Source organism: Macrosteles quadrilineatus, unplaced genomic scaffold (genome assembly GCF_028750875.1).
Source record: "Macrosteles quadrilineatus isolate MER2022 unplaced genomic scaffold, UCM_ALF_1.0 Scaffold_10__1_contigs__length_6754688, whole genome shotgun sequence".
Lineage (NCBI taxonomy): Eukaryota > Metazoa > Arthropoda > Insecta > Hemiptera > Cicadellidae > Macrosteles > Macrosteles quadrilineatus.
The window spans coordinates 3,377,611-3,392,152 of NW_026542603.1; the positions used below are offsets into that span (position 1 = coordinate 3,377,611).

The window sequence follows — 14,542 nt, forward strand, 5'->3', positions numbered from 1 at the left end:
AATCTTAAAACAAAAAAGCCTTATTGTTCACAAAGTTTCATGTCGCGTATTAAATATATAGAAGATATCCGAGGAATAATCAAATTTATGATTTTTGATTGAACAATACAGTAAACGCTTAAATAAAAGCCGATATTTCACTGAAAGTTCTGAGACCAAAATATATGGGATTATATAATTATAACTGGTGAAATACCTACATCTTAAATTGATGTAAGAATTTGAAAATAAGCAATTTATGTTTTTTAGTCAAGTAATTCAGTAGGTAAATATATGATGATGCTTGGTGTGAAACCTGTGCGTGCATACATTCAGTTTGAGAGACCTCAATCATGAAAATCGGTTGGGTAGAAGAGCCAAAACGAACTCGGAAAAGAGAAACCAAATTTAACTCCCATAAGAAATACATGGAGAGCAAATTTCGTTTACATTTAAGCCGAGTGGGATAATAGATAAATAAATGCCGATGCTTGATGGCTAATCTGTGCGTGCATACCTTCAATTTGAGACCTCAATCATGTTAATCGGTCGGGTAGAAGAGCCAAACGTAGTCGGAAAAGAAAAACCATTTTTTTTAAATATATAAGATACCTATGAAAATTATTACTATAAATCGATGTGTCAATTATAAATATAGTTTAATATGCTGGGGCTGCAGTATAGATAACATTTTCCCCATATATGTACATTATTTGATATATTTTATTTTCCTATTTTCTCCTCACTTGTCGTCTTTATTTTCTTGACTGGCTAGGGGTCCTCGGATGTGGGCTGAGCTTTGAGATGGATGTTCTGTAGAAGGACCCTGGATGTTGTCCTCATCCAAGGAAACATCTTCTACTTCATCACCTACGATGGTTGGTTCGGGTTTAAAGCAGTTCCCCTCACATTTCCCACATATTTTTGAGCAAAAGAGCCCTACTCGTCGGCAGCCGCAGTTACCTTCTTGCATGAGCATGCTACCAGTTTCAAGAGAGCATCTGGGGCTGGGCTCCGTAAGGTAGTTATAGGAACAAATTAGCTCGTTCGCTACGCTAACTCGCCTCCAAGTTGAAGTTCGTTCGCTACGCTCACTCACCTTTTGGTTGCAAATTAGCTGTTGTCATAAATGTAAAAGAAATAATAGTGCTGCACCCTGTTGGTAATCCTTGCAACTTTAATGCTATTGAACATCATAGAACAGAACCAACTTGTTTAATTGAAACAGCTGTTAAGATTCAATAATTCCATTTCTCATAAGGTTAACATGGGAAACTTCAGAGCCACTGGGGTGGAGCCCGAAAGGATTTTTGAAATAAGAATATGCCTATATGTTAATCGGGAATGTGAGCTATCATCATGCCAAATTTCAGCCCAATCCGACCAGTATTTTTCGCGTTCACTTGTCACAAACATACATCCATCCATACATCCAAACTTTCTCATTTATAATATTAAGTAGGATGACGACACTAGCTTGAGGTCCGTGACGTAGGAAGTGCTAAAGGAAGTACTAAAGGTGAGCAGTCTGGAGTGTGGGAACTGTTAATGACGATTAGATTAAGGGATCTGCAATCCTAAAATGCTATGGGAAGGGAGAGAAAATGTCCGAGACGTATGAAGTGGTGAAGGCAGTCGTCAAGGTGAGCTGTTCGGAGTGTGGGATCTGTTTATGACGATTAGATTAAGGTATCTACAATCTTAAAATTCTATGGGAAGAGAGGGAAACAGGTCCGCGACGTAAGAAGAGGTGAAGGTAGTAGTAAGGTGAGCAGTGTGGAGTGTGGGAACTGGAAACCGTTTGTAGCAGTTAGATTAACGTATCTGCAATACTGAAATGCTATGAGAAGGGATGGAAGCATCCCCACGACATAGAAAATGGTGAAAGAAGTAGTAAAGGCTAGCAGTGCGGAGTGTGGGGAATGTTTGTGGCAATTAGATTAACGTATCTAAAATACTAAATTGCTATGGAAAGTGGTGAAAACAGGTCCACGATGTAGGAAATGGCTTAGAAAGTAGTAAAGTATGAGCATAGTGTGAAAACCGTCTGTGGTAGTTAGATTGATGAATCTTTAATCCAAAAATGCTATGAGAAGGGAAGGAAACAAGTCTCTGACGTAGGAAATGTTGAAGGAAGTAGTAAGGCTTGCAGTGCAGAGTGTGGGAACTATCTTTGGCAATTACATTAATGTATCTGCAATCCTAAAATGCTATGGGAAGAGAGGGAAACAGGTCCACGACGTTGGGGGTTTAGAAGGAAGTAGTAAAGGTGAGCGTGTTGAGTGTGGGAATGGATTAATGTATCTGCAATGCTAAAAGGCTATGGGAAGAGACTGTAGACTGTAGGTTAAAATAATTACGAAGCACGAATCGATACATATTTCGATACATGCAATCGTTTACAATATAGAAATTTACAACTGAGTTGACAACAGCTGATTTTTACTCCATAGAGGATACAAACTATTTTTACTTCCTAAAGAGTAAAAATGCTACTTAAAGCTGGGTTTTCCTAGACGCGGAGTCGGCCAGCGGAGAGCGGACAACGGAGAGCGGAATTGAAATTAACATGGCATTCCGCTCCGCTGCTAGGAAAACAGTAACATTAAATTGCCTAAGACAAGCTGAGTCCGCTCTCCGTTGTCCGCTCTCCGCTGGCCGACTCCGCGTCTAGGAAAACCCAGCTTTAGACCCGCAACGCATGCTTTAAAAACGACTGGTATTACTGTAGTATGACCAAAACAATATAATATAAACTCTTGATGACTCCGCTAAATTTTGTGGATGCCTCTGCAAATGCCACCTAGTAAAATAATCAATATTCATAAAATAGAGTTCGTTGGGTGTCTAATCTAAGGATTTATAATGGTGTTTCCTACGTTTACCAATGGTGTTTCCTACGTTTACCAATACGTAAAAGAAAATGATGAATTTTGAGCGCGCTCTAGCGTCAGTTAGGAAGATCCTAGAAATAAAGTTATTATACGTATATTGTAGGGAATTTAGTGTACTTTAATTTAGTAAATGACAGTTATTGCAAAAAAAATACTCCGTTTGTGAGTTATACGTAAAAAAGTTAAACAAGTACAGTATTTTATTTGGTTTTTTGCGATTTCTGAAGTTAGCTCACCTCTGGCGAGGTGGCAAAGTTTAAAATCGGATTCAGCGCCAAAAAATACATAAGAAACCACTGAGAAAAAAACTTCGGGAATTTTTTCATGAAAACATCTTTTTTTTTCTCATATGCTTGGACTAGTAAGAGTGTAATGAAACAAACAACAGTACATCATTTAGGCTATTGATGAGTAAACATAAGAAAATATGTTAATATCAAAGTGAAACAATAAGGTATTCTAAACCAATGTTCATTCAAACTTTAATATAGCTTTGATAAATATATTTAAATTTGTAGCTAGCTAATATGATTCCAAAGAATTACAAAAAAAAGAATAACATTTCCTACTTCTTAGTGCAAAACATGTAACAATGGATAGAGTTGAGAAAGTCATGTCTGAATTATTACCTACTATAGACAGTTTCCTTTAATTACAATTATTTAAAATTCATAATATCCTGAATTTGTCGATTGATATTGTCATATTTGATAATATATTTGTAGAAGGAAAATAAGTGGTTAATGTTTGCAATTTTACAGTTTCGATTATTTGCATGGTGTAATTATTTTAAAAACTAACCTCAAGTTATTTTGTTAAAATGATGTTACACAATACACAAATGCATTTCTTTGATGTTAACTTAAGGAGTCATGCCTTTTAGTGTTTTCACCTGGATTTTTGTTTCTGATTTATTTTAGGTCTTAATGTACTTATTGACTTTGTCTATTGCATTTACATGTGGAATGGCAGTAACAATTCTTATTCTCAAAGGAACTATTTCATTTGATCTCTAATTAGGATCACAGACAACCTATAACAACCTAATTTACTTTTGATACCTACAAACTTGGGGTGGATGAATGCTTCTTGGTGTCAAAACTGACCTTCAACCATAGACAAACAAACCACAACCACATAACCCCAGGAAGAATATACTTTCAAACCCACACAAAAGTGACCTGGCTTTAAGATCTGGTTTGTGCTTTTCCACCTGGTTTGAAAGCTAGAACACTTTGTCACAAATACCAATGTTATCTAGGTTTGTTAATTATGTTGTGAGAAACAAGATTAGTATGATTGTTGTCTGTGTGCTACTGTATCAAGTGTTACATCGTTATCTAAGTTTGTATGTAGCAAAGGGAAAATGATGAAACACGACTTTTTTACGAACAGCCATCAAAACTTTAATAATTGTCTTTGGTAAAAGTGGATAGGCTGTTGCGTTTTTTTTTTACTACAAGCAAAATACTACTTTAAGGTTAAAGATATCATTTTGAAAAACACAAAAGTGTGAGAAATTAAAAAATACATTTTTGTTTTTAAAACAACATTCATTGGTAATAGATTTAACTATTTAGATTTAAAAAGTAACTTTTTAATTGTGCTCACTAAACTGATATAAAGAGATTAAGTTTACAAACACATATAGTACAAAATATTAAATCCAAACACAATTAAACACAGCTTCAACCTTAAAATAAACATTAAAAAACATACAGCTTAAAGAATGTTACAACAGCAACAAAACTTTAAATCACAAATACAATACTGTAATAGTAATAGTTATCAGAAAATTAAGTATGGTGGTTGTGGAATCCTGCCTTATCTCATTCATCGATACTCGATTTAGGAGACTGGGCTAAGATTCTCTCAAAAGAAAATGGAGTAAAGAGGTAACCATTTCCTTTGTAAAACTTGCTTTGAAACTCGACCCAGTGTAAACGTAGTGTGTGCAGAAAAGCAGATAATCCTTCCATGAGGACAAGAATGCCTAAAGTAAGTACTGCCCAGAATGCAAACACTGCCCACAAAACAACTCCACCAAGTAAACCCATCGATTCACTACTGCTTAGCCCTATATTCATAACCATGTTCCACAAAACCTCCGATAGCTGACCGTGGGCCAATGACAATGCCCATAGCCGGAGATAAGACGCAGTATGACTAATTGAGCCGAGAACATACTCAATAGTGTGAATCCCTTGGATGATCCAGACCTCTGTCATGTCTTCATGCACTTCTTTTTTGGCCAATAATCCCTCTCTCATCACATTCTCCAAGTCATCTTCATTTTCTTGGGGGTGAAGATTCTTTGTTTTCATCATAAGCAATGGTTTAGCGAGCATCATCCAAGGTATACACAAAAAACTAATGAGCACCAAAAAATACTGGAAGTATTTTTGACCCGGATACATCCAAGGACTACAAGGTTCTGACGTATCATTTTCTTTGAACAAAACCATGTTGATGAAAGTAATAAGGATGGATGGAGCACACCCTGGTCCAGTTTCAACAGGGTTTGTGGGACCATAAAGTATCCACTTGATAAACATGAGTGATACTAGATACAAAAACAGACAAACGAGAAATATGATTTGTGGAAGAAACATAGTAAAAATGTCTGAAGATTTTTTAAAGAATTTATAGTTCCAAACGCTCAGACTTACTCCAAAGCACATATGAATAACACCAATGATGATGGAAATTTTCATTTTGTAGGCATTGAAAAATCTAATCTTGTTTTCGGCCATCATCCAAACAGGATCCATTCCAATTGGGTAAGGTGTCTGCAGGTAAGAATCTTTGGGATCTAGATCTGCATTTTTCAAGGTTTCTATGTAATGTTTGTCATAAACAACCCTCCAGCGGGATCCAAAAATATTTAAGGCCTTTCCAAAAATATCATTGTATATGAAGCCTGTGTACACTGAAAATAAACCCATAAGCAAAATAATGTAGCGACCGTTGAACAAAATGTTCCCTATCTCGTTGCTTGACTTTTTGGCGATTATGCTTTTTTCCTTCCACACCATCCATGCAGCAAATAAAGTCATGATTAGTCCATGACCCATGTCCCCAAACATTACAGCAAAAAGAAATGGAAAAGTAATTAAAGTATAAGGAGCTGGATTTACCTCTTGGTAACTAGCCACACCATAAGCATCGATTAATGCTTGGAACGCTTTAGTGAATTTGTTTGTCCGGTTGAATGTAGGAGGCTCTTCTAGTGTATTTACCTGATTGAGGATGGGTGGAACAGCACCCCCACTACTTTCAGTTCCACGACGCAAAGCCTTCTGGATGTTTTCAACCTCATGAACCGGTACCCAACACTCTGCAATAAGACATTTTTGGGTGACATCCAAATTAAACAGGTTTAGTGTATGGTAAATTGCTTTGATCTTTCGTACTTTGATGAACCAAATGTTGATGTGTTTTGCAGCAGCTACCAACACCCGATGGCGATGATCTTGCGTCTGACCTAAAACAGTGTTGAGATCTTGAATTCTTGTCATGACACCCATAGCCATTTCCCTACGATCTGCAGGTGTCTCTGGACATGGATACAATGTGGCTCGAAACCCCTCGCATATCTTCTTTACACGAGTTTTCAACTGTTCTCCTTGAAAAAAGACAATGAAGACAGACTTCATCACTTTGTTTCCAGTCACAGGGTCTTCGAGGGCGGTGTCGATTGAGGCTTGGCGCATGTAAACGTTTCCTCGGCAAGCACGCCACAACATGCGTTCAAAAGCTACAATGCGTTCCCTCAACACTACACCAGCTAAGAAACTGAGCTGACCAGCTCCCGCAGTATTCTGATTTGCTGCGGAGTCTTCATTTATCAGAGGCTTAGTAATCAATTCTAGGGGTTTGGTAATCGATTCACTTGAGTGAAGCTCACCATCTTCATGAAAAAATCCTTCGGTTTTACGTAGAATATGCTTCAGTTCAGTAAGTTCCAAATAGTTTGTCTTTAGAACATCAGCATTTTGATTAACTTCTTTTAATTCACTCTCTAGCTTCTCAAAAGTTGCTTCAAGATCCACCATTTCTCTAGGTTGTGGAGCCTCTGGGTTGTCACCAGTGTCTAAAATTTGAACATTATGTTTTCTAATTTCCTTTTCCAGATATCGAAGTTTTCTCTCCATTTCTTCACAGCGTCGAACTTCGTTGACAAATTTCTTTTGAAAGGCATTCGTCTCTACGTTTAAGTCCCGAAACTGAACCAGTCCGAGTTCTCCTAACTCTGATACACAGGAGTATGCTGCTTCGCTTTGTAGAAACAATTGGCAAAGGGTCATTTCTTCACTTCTAAAGAAGGAACCCATATTTTACCTTCTACAACAGGTACTAACTGTTTAATCCTCAGTATTAAACTGCCTCAGATTATTATGTTATTATGTTTCTGGCATTGTTAATCTGAAAGAAAAAAATATATTTTCAACATATATGTTTACTTTTTTTTATCTAACAGGTCAGTTTAGACTGAAAATTGTTATAAAGCAAACAAAATAATAACAAACAGATAAGACCTAAATAGGAATGAGCATCAATGTTCACCATAAATGGTGACATCGGATCAGTATCAAACATTGATTTACCAATAACATTATCGCAAAAACTTCAATAATTTATGTTTTTTAGTTTTTTATCTGCTTTCTGCCTCAGTTAATAAACCTAGCTACTAGCTAGATATTTTAGATGAACAGTTTTTCTTTAACATTTACAAGAATGGTAATTAAATTAAAGTTAACTTAGTTAAATTAAGTTAAAATTAACTTAGTTAAATTAAGTTAAAATTAACTTAGTTAAATTAAGTTAAAATTAACTTAGTTAAATTAAGTTAAAATTAACTTAGTTAAATTAACTTAAAATTAACTTAGTTAAATTAAGTTAAAATTAACTTAGTTAAATTAAGTTAAGTTAACTTAGTTAAAATAAGTTAAATTAGTTAATTTAGTTAAATTAAATTTACTAATGGCTCATAATTGACCATGCAGGAGCAGGAGTGTTACCGTTAAAAGTTATTTCTAATTAATTAATTGATTTTTGGCAGCATTTAGAAGAAGCACTATAATATGACCATACACCATAATATGACCAATTTCCCTCGTCTCCCCTAACTCCCTGCAGTTGGCGATATTTTTTAATTCAATATTTCACAAGCCTTTAAAATGGAATAGATACAAAATTAAATTTCTTGTTTAGACCAAAATTCAAATTTTCATTAAGACTAATAAATACTGTACATTCTAGTTACAGAAAAAACATTGATATTTCAATATTCAACAAAAATATCAATGTAAAAAAACGGAGTAAGGGAATTTTACCCCCTGACGAAACTGACGTCAAAAACCAGGGGGTAAATTCCGGCCGCAAACTTTTGAATCGCAAAACTGATGTTGTACATTTAACAATGTTTATATGTTCAATAAATTAAATGTAATAAAACATATATTTTCACGCTTGTGAATTTAATCAGAACACATCAAATTATAAAACCTAGAGTGTACGGGACGGAATTTAATGTCCAAACTTGTTAAAGCGCCTTCATGAGATCAGCTCAAAATGTACGGCCCAGATTTTTACCCCCGGAATTTTATCACCTGGCCAGATATAGAAATTAGTGAGAATAATTAATTTTCTTTTTCAGTTTTAATATAGCCTACCTTTTATTGTAGCCTATATATATAAATATATATATATATATATATGAATTTGAACGGATGTTGTTTTTGGTCTCTAGGGACCTCAAAACGAAAAATAAATCGGTCCCGGGTCCAGGTCTTACCATGTGTAGGCCTACTACGGTAATAGCTTATTCCCTATATGGGAAATTCGCTAAAACCCTGTCACGTTTTAATATATATGATCCTTCACAGAGATATGACACTGTTCTTAGGACGAATATCCCAGAATTTATTTTTTTAAATTAAATACTCGACATGTTTATTCCAGCTTAACACGTTCGCTACTGCAATAGTACGAAATTTTTCATTCACGTGGACCAGCGACGCACATATGCGTCGGCTGGGTTCCACCCATAGACTTCCGTCGCATATATGCGTCGGATAGTCACATTAAAATAGACTGCCGTCGCATATTTGCGTCGGGGTTCTAATGTTATTAAAATGCTTATATCTTTGTAACGGTCTATTTGAAGGCACTGAATTCCCTGCAGTGGTCTACAGAGATGTCTGACGCACAACTGCGTCGCTTGGTCTGTGGATATGATGATTGGTGACGTCATATGATAGTTGGAAAAACTGGTCTTTACTTTTCTGCATCACTGTATGTATGTATGCTGCATTATTCTATGTAGCTTTTATATTTGTTCAGTTATAAACTGTTCTTGATCAATCGTTTTTTATTTTACTTACTTTCACCTCAAAACACAAAAAATGAACTGTCGCATATATGCGACATTTGGTCTATTTCAAGAAAACTATGATAATTTTCACTATTGTCTTCGCTGTAGACTGGGCGTCGCAAATATGCGATATTATTACAAAAGGTGATTAATAATACAAAAAAACAAGAATACATTATTTACAAACACAATTTTAGCGTATTAAAATGTAAATGATCACTGTTTTACAGGTTTTCGCCCGTGGTCTGTGTGTACTGTTATCCAAGTGACAGCCGGTCTGTGTGTAAGATTCAAATGTATACCACGGTCTGTGGCAGTGACCGCGGCGTCGCATATATGCGACGCTCAGTAGCGAACGTGTTAAATCCTCATATATTATCAAACCCGATAGTTTTGAAGTTTTAACTTGAGCAATGGAATTTGTATCTATAATTTTTGTCTCTTTTTGTTTTGAAAAGAATGACTAGCATGAAGTGCTACATTATGGTCCTTTAAAAACTGATTCAGACTTTTAAATTCTGATTTAGCAGACATTTCTAAATCAGTTAGGCATTTCCCAGTTGTGTTAAGATTAATATCATCTGCATATATACTTATCTTACTACCTGGGTCATTTAGATAATTTGGAAGATTTTTAAGGTAACATATGAATAAAAGAGGACCAAGAATCGATCCCTGTGGGACACCAGATGATATCTTTGATAAATTAGATCTTGTTTTTTGGATGATGTTATTTTTTGACAAAGTTGATACGGTATTTCCACAAATTGGTAACGTTCCTCTAAGTATGATTTAAACCATTTGAGAGTGACTCCTTTAATACCCCCAAATTATCAAGTTTAGCTTATTAATTGATGGTGGTCTACATTATCAAATGCCTGGGACATGTCCATGAAAATGCCAGCTGAATTCAAACCCTTATCTAGTGAATTTATCACTGCTTCAATGATACTAATCGCTTACCGGTATGTTTAACAGTCCATCTACCAGCACGGAAACCATGATGTTCATTATCAATTAGATCATACTGGTTCAAGAAACTGTTCAACCTGTTGTAAACTGCCTTCTCATATACCTTTGAAATTGCAGGAAGAATTGACACTAAGTTAGCCTGCAGTTTGAAATATCTTAGCTAGAGTTTTTCTTATAACCGGGCACCACTCTAGCAACTTTAAGCTTATTTGGACAAATTACTGTTACAAATGATGAGTTAGGAGCATTAACATGAATTTAATCTCCTCTTTCACATCTTTTAAAAATTGTACTGATAAATCGTCATAGACAAATGTTGTTTTATTTTTTAAAGATTGTGTAATAGTTATTATTTCGGTATCAGTTACTGGTTCGAAATTAATACAATTTTGTATGCCATATATTTTTTGAAAAGGTGTCTGTCCAATGTAAAAATTTTTAAACGTAACGTTGAAGATTTTGTAAAAAATTAGTTAAAAATATTTGTTATTTCTTTTGGATTATTAACTATCTTTTTGTTAACTTTGAATGACACATTTTCTAGTTCTTTTTGTTTTTTGCCGTTAAAGACTTCCTTGTTCATAATTGACCATGTTGTTTTTAAAATATTTGATTCAAGAATAAATTAAAATATTGGTTTTTAATTTTTTTGTTATAATATTTTTGTTTTGTTTTGAAAAGATCAAATTTAAATTTTTGTTGACGAGTTTTAAGCTCTTTGCACTCTTTATCTTGATTGCTTGCACACTTACTTAGCCTAACAATAGTTTCCCTCTCTTCTCTTAACCTAGTATTCATCCAGCAATTCTTTTTGGAGCCTGTTCTAACAGTAATTTGTGGAAAGCACTCATTAAAATAATAAACAAATTTCTGATGGAACTTAAGAGTACTTATATTCAACAGGAGACATGTAAATTTCCATCCAATTCTCATCTTTCAGTTTTGATTTAAACAAATTGATGTTTTCCTGGCCAAGATCTCTACAAGTTTTTACTTGGATTTTTTTTGTCATGATCAAGGGTATTCATCTCAAGTACCTGACCATCATGATCTGACAAACAAGTAATTATACCATACGAGAGGTCGTCCAGTGGTCGAAACTCGACCAAAAATATCTAATGTACTGTACTCACTTATCTATTTTCACCCCACACTGTAAATAAAACATGTGATTGGAGTTTCTTCCATTTGTTTTGATTTTCTGTTTATATTTCGTTGTTATTTTGTCACCATGGCAACGCATAAGATCCATGTTAATTTTTTCAAATTTTTAAACTCATTTTTTGTGCTTATCTTTGAGCCTATTTAAATTTATAAAGGGATTCTGCACACCTAGAGGAAAATAGCTTTCTAACGGTATGCGTAGATTTTACCTACGATGCACACGAGCTGAGAAAAAAGGTTTTAAAGAAACATGCTTGCCTATTAATATATAGATAGATAGATAATGTTAAAGCACAACCCAACTTATGCGTCCAATTGTCTGTAAAGCTTAAATCTAAGAGAAAAAACAGAAAGATTTTTAAAAGTTTTTGATGAAAAATTAGTTAGCAACAGCAATCGGGTTTCCCATCACTAGCTACCTCTATAAAAACATCTGTTGTAGGACATTCATTAGGTAAAATATTTAACAAATAATATACACAATAAATTAATTAACAAGTGAGGTTGGATGAAGCCATTGAAGCCAATCCAGTCAAATATTGAGTAATTAGATCAGGTGTCTGGGTGTCTCTTTCTCTATTTGTGCAATAACTTATTGATTTGTAACAAAAATAAATCCCTGACAATTGTTTAACATAGAGATAGGCCTTAATAAACTGATCTAATTATTTTTTGGATTGGTTACCTAAAATGTTACATTAGTACAGTACTATAGTTCGGCCGCTTAGAAAGCGATCTCCTCCCGCATTGGTTTAGCATTAGCGCGCAGGTCGTTTTCTAAGCGGCCGAACTATAAGTTTTAAATTACAGTACCACCCTACCTGTATTTACCTTTGAGGTATGGTAATACTGAACTTATACTACTTATGTTATAAGTTCAATTTTTTTACCTTATCTAACCAAAATTAGGTTATTTTAAGCACGTTTTACATTTTGTACTTTTGGGGGAAACGACTATTTCACACTGAAATCTCGTTTAAACATCGTAAAAAGCACTAAAAATCAACTATTTTTGGCACTTGAAAATTTTCTTTTTTTACTTTTTAAGTGTTTTTTCGTATTATTTAGGTATGCCATTTCAAAAACTTTTTCGGCAAAGGCCGTTTTACCCAGAAAACCCGGTTTTTAAGTTGTAAAAAATTACTACCATTTTTTGGTAAACCTAATAAATATATGTAATATAACCTAACCCATGCTTACGTTAGCATTGCAGAATATTACCGATTTTGGGTAAAACAAGGTTAGGTTACCTAGGTTTTAAATTAGGTTAGGTTAAGTTAGGTTATAGCCTTATGTTCCAATTGGGCTATTAGGCCTAGTAATTTATAGGTCTAATGCTTTTCGAGATTTTCAAACCAACTTGTTTTTTGGGGTGAAATCAGTTACGGTAGGTGTTTGCCAAAAACGTGCAAGAGGAAAAATGTGTTTGAAATGGCCTAAATAATAAACAAAAATACCATTTACTGTACTTAAGTAAAAAAAGTTTTTCAAGCGCCTAAAATTGCTGATTTTTAGTGCTTTTCTTGGGTACACTTCCATATCTGTTGGCACAAACAACCGAATGAGTAATATTGATTATTTAATTCGATAAGTATATTGTTTGGTTGGTTAGGTTAGGTTAACCTTTCCTAACTAACCAAACGATTTTCATTCGGTTGTTTGTGCCAACAGATATGGAAGTGTACCCCTTTTCTTGATTTTCAAAGACAATTTTCAGGGTGAAATAAGTTTTTTTAGGCGTTTCCCCCACAAGTGCCAAAGGTAAAAAGTGCTCAAAATAGCCTAATTTTGGTAGATAAGGAAAAAATGCAATATACATAACATAAGTAGTAAGTAGTAGTTCAGTATTAGGTACCCAAATTAACAACCCTGTAATTACTTTATATGGGAAACAAATAAGATTTAACAACTAACTTACCAGTCCGATTTGTTATGGATGGTCACTGATCTGTATTATTGTTAGCTCAGCTGTTTAACGAACAATGGAAATTTAATCGCCGGCTCCACCCTCTAATCTAATGCATTTCTGCATCTGTCAGTCAGTGTCAGTCAACCTGAACCCTGAACCTAGGACTAGGAGGATTGAAGATTGACGATTGACATTGAACATTCTGGGGTCTGACCATAGATAAAACATAAACCTCGTTTAACCAAATAATACGATCTAATAATAAACAATAACCTGTCCCCTAGCTATATAACCAAACAGTAAAGCACAAATCAAGAAATTAACCCTAAAATAATAGAAACAAAGTTTCGTCGACACTAGCGCCCATGTGTCACGTACATGAACTAGACACGAAAAACGTGCTTCAAAATTAACAATGGGATGAGAAGTCTACTTGCTACTTGTGTTGGTTAGTCTATGGTCTGACTTAAATTTAGGGGAGGTACGATTGAGGCATTAGTTCAAAATTCCTCCGTGAACAGCGCTGTAGTAGAGAGCACTTTGGCAATGAACGTTTACTAATCGCAAAAATAGTTCTGTTCATAAAATAAAATTTTAAATGCCTCAAATTCAATTTTATTATTTTTTAATTATAAAAACTATCATAACCTAACCGAACTAACCAAACTTGCTGATAATGAAGTAATATAACAAAAGTTTAGTAATAGAAAAAATAATTCTGTTTATTTAATAAAACTAGAAAATGCTCAATTAAAATTTTATAATGACTTAATAATAATAAAATTAAACTGTCATAACCGAACTAAACCAACCAAACTTTCTGATAATGAAAAAATCTTGGACAAAAAGTTAATGCTCCCAGCGGGATTCGAACCCAGGACCTTCAGCATATCAACCCGGCACGCTAACCACTAGACCACCGAGGCCGATGGCGACAGATTGTATTGTTAAGGTAATGGCGTTCCCTCAGCTAATGAGAAGCCCACAGCTGTCATCGTAGCCTCTTCTATACCTCCCCTGAGTAAATACCAACATTTTGTCACTGTCAAGGTCAAGTCAGCTGAGTCAGCACTCAGCGACTCAGCAGAACGGAACACGCCGCAACCCGCAACCCGCAACAACTGAGCCGTGTCTGCTAGCTGATCTGCTCTGCTTTATACCATTGATTATATATCTCCTTGGGATATGTATAGGTGGCTGTGATAAAAATGAGTATGTATTGTGGTTTTTGGAACAAAATAGTTCACC

General features: G+C 34.8%; 1 protein-coding gene across 1 annotated transcript; it reads right to left on the bottom strand.

The window, feature by feature from the left end:
• Positions 1–4,286: 4,286 nt before the first annotated feature.
• Positions 4,287–13,377, bottom strand: LOC129004624 (V-type proton ATPase 116 kDa subunit a 1-like). The gene is made up of 2 exons (XM_054433171.1): positions 13,304–13,377; positions 4,287–7,298 (listed from the first exon to the last, which is right to left on the bottom strand). The coding sequence occupies exon 2, from the start codon at positions 7,205–7,207 to the stop codon at positions 4,703–4,705; it is 2,505 nt and encodes an 834-aa protein (XP_054289146.1). The 5' UTR covers positions 7,208–7,298; positions 13,304–13,377; the 3' UTR covers positions 4,287–4,702.
• Positions 13,378–14,542: the final 1,165 nt, after the last annotated feature.

Excerpts from the sequence above, each read along its gene's own strand:
- LOC129004624 (XM_054433171.1), bottom strand. The coding sequence starts at position 7,207 with ATGGGTTCCTTCTTTAGAAGTGAAGAAATGACCCTTTGCCAATTGTTT.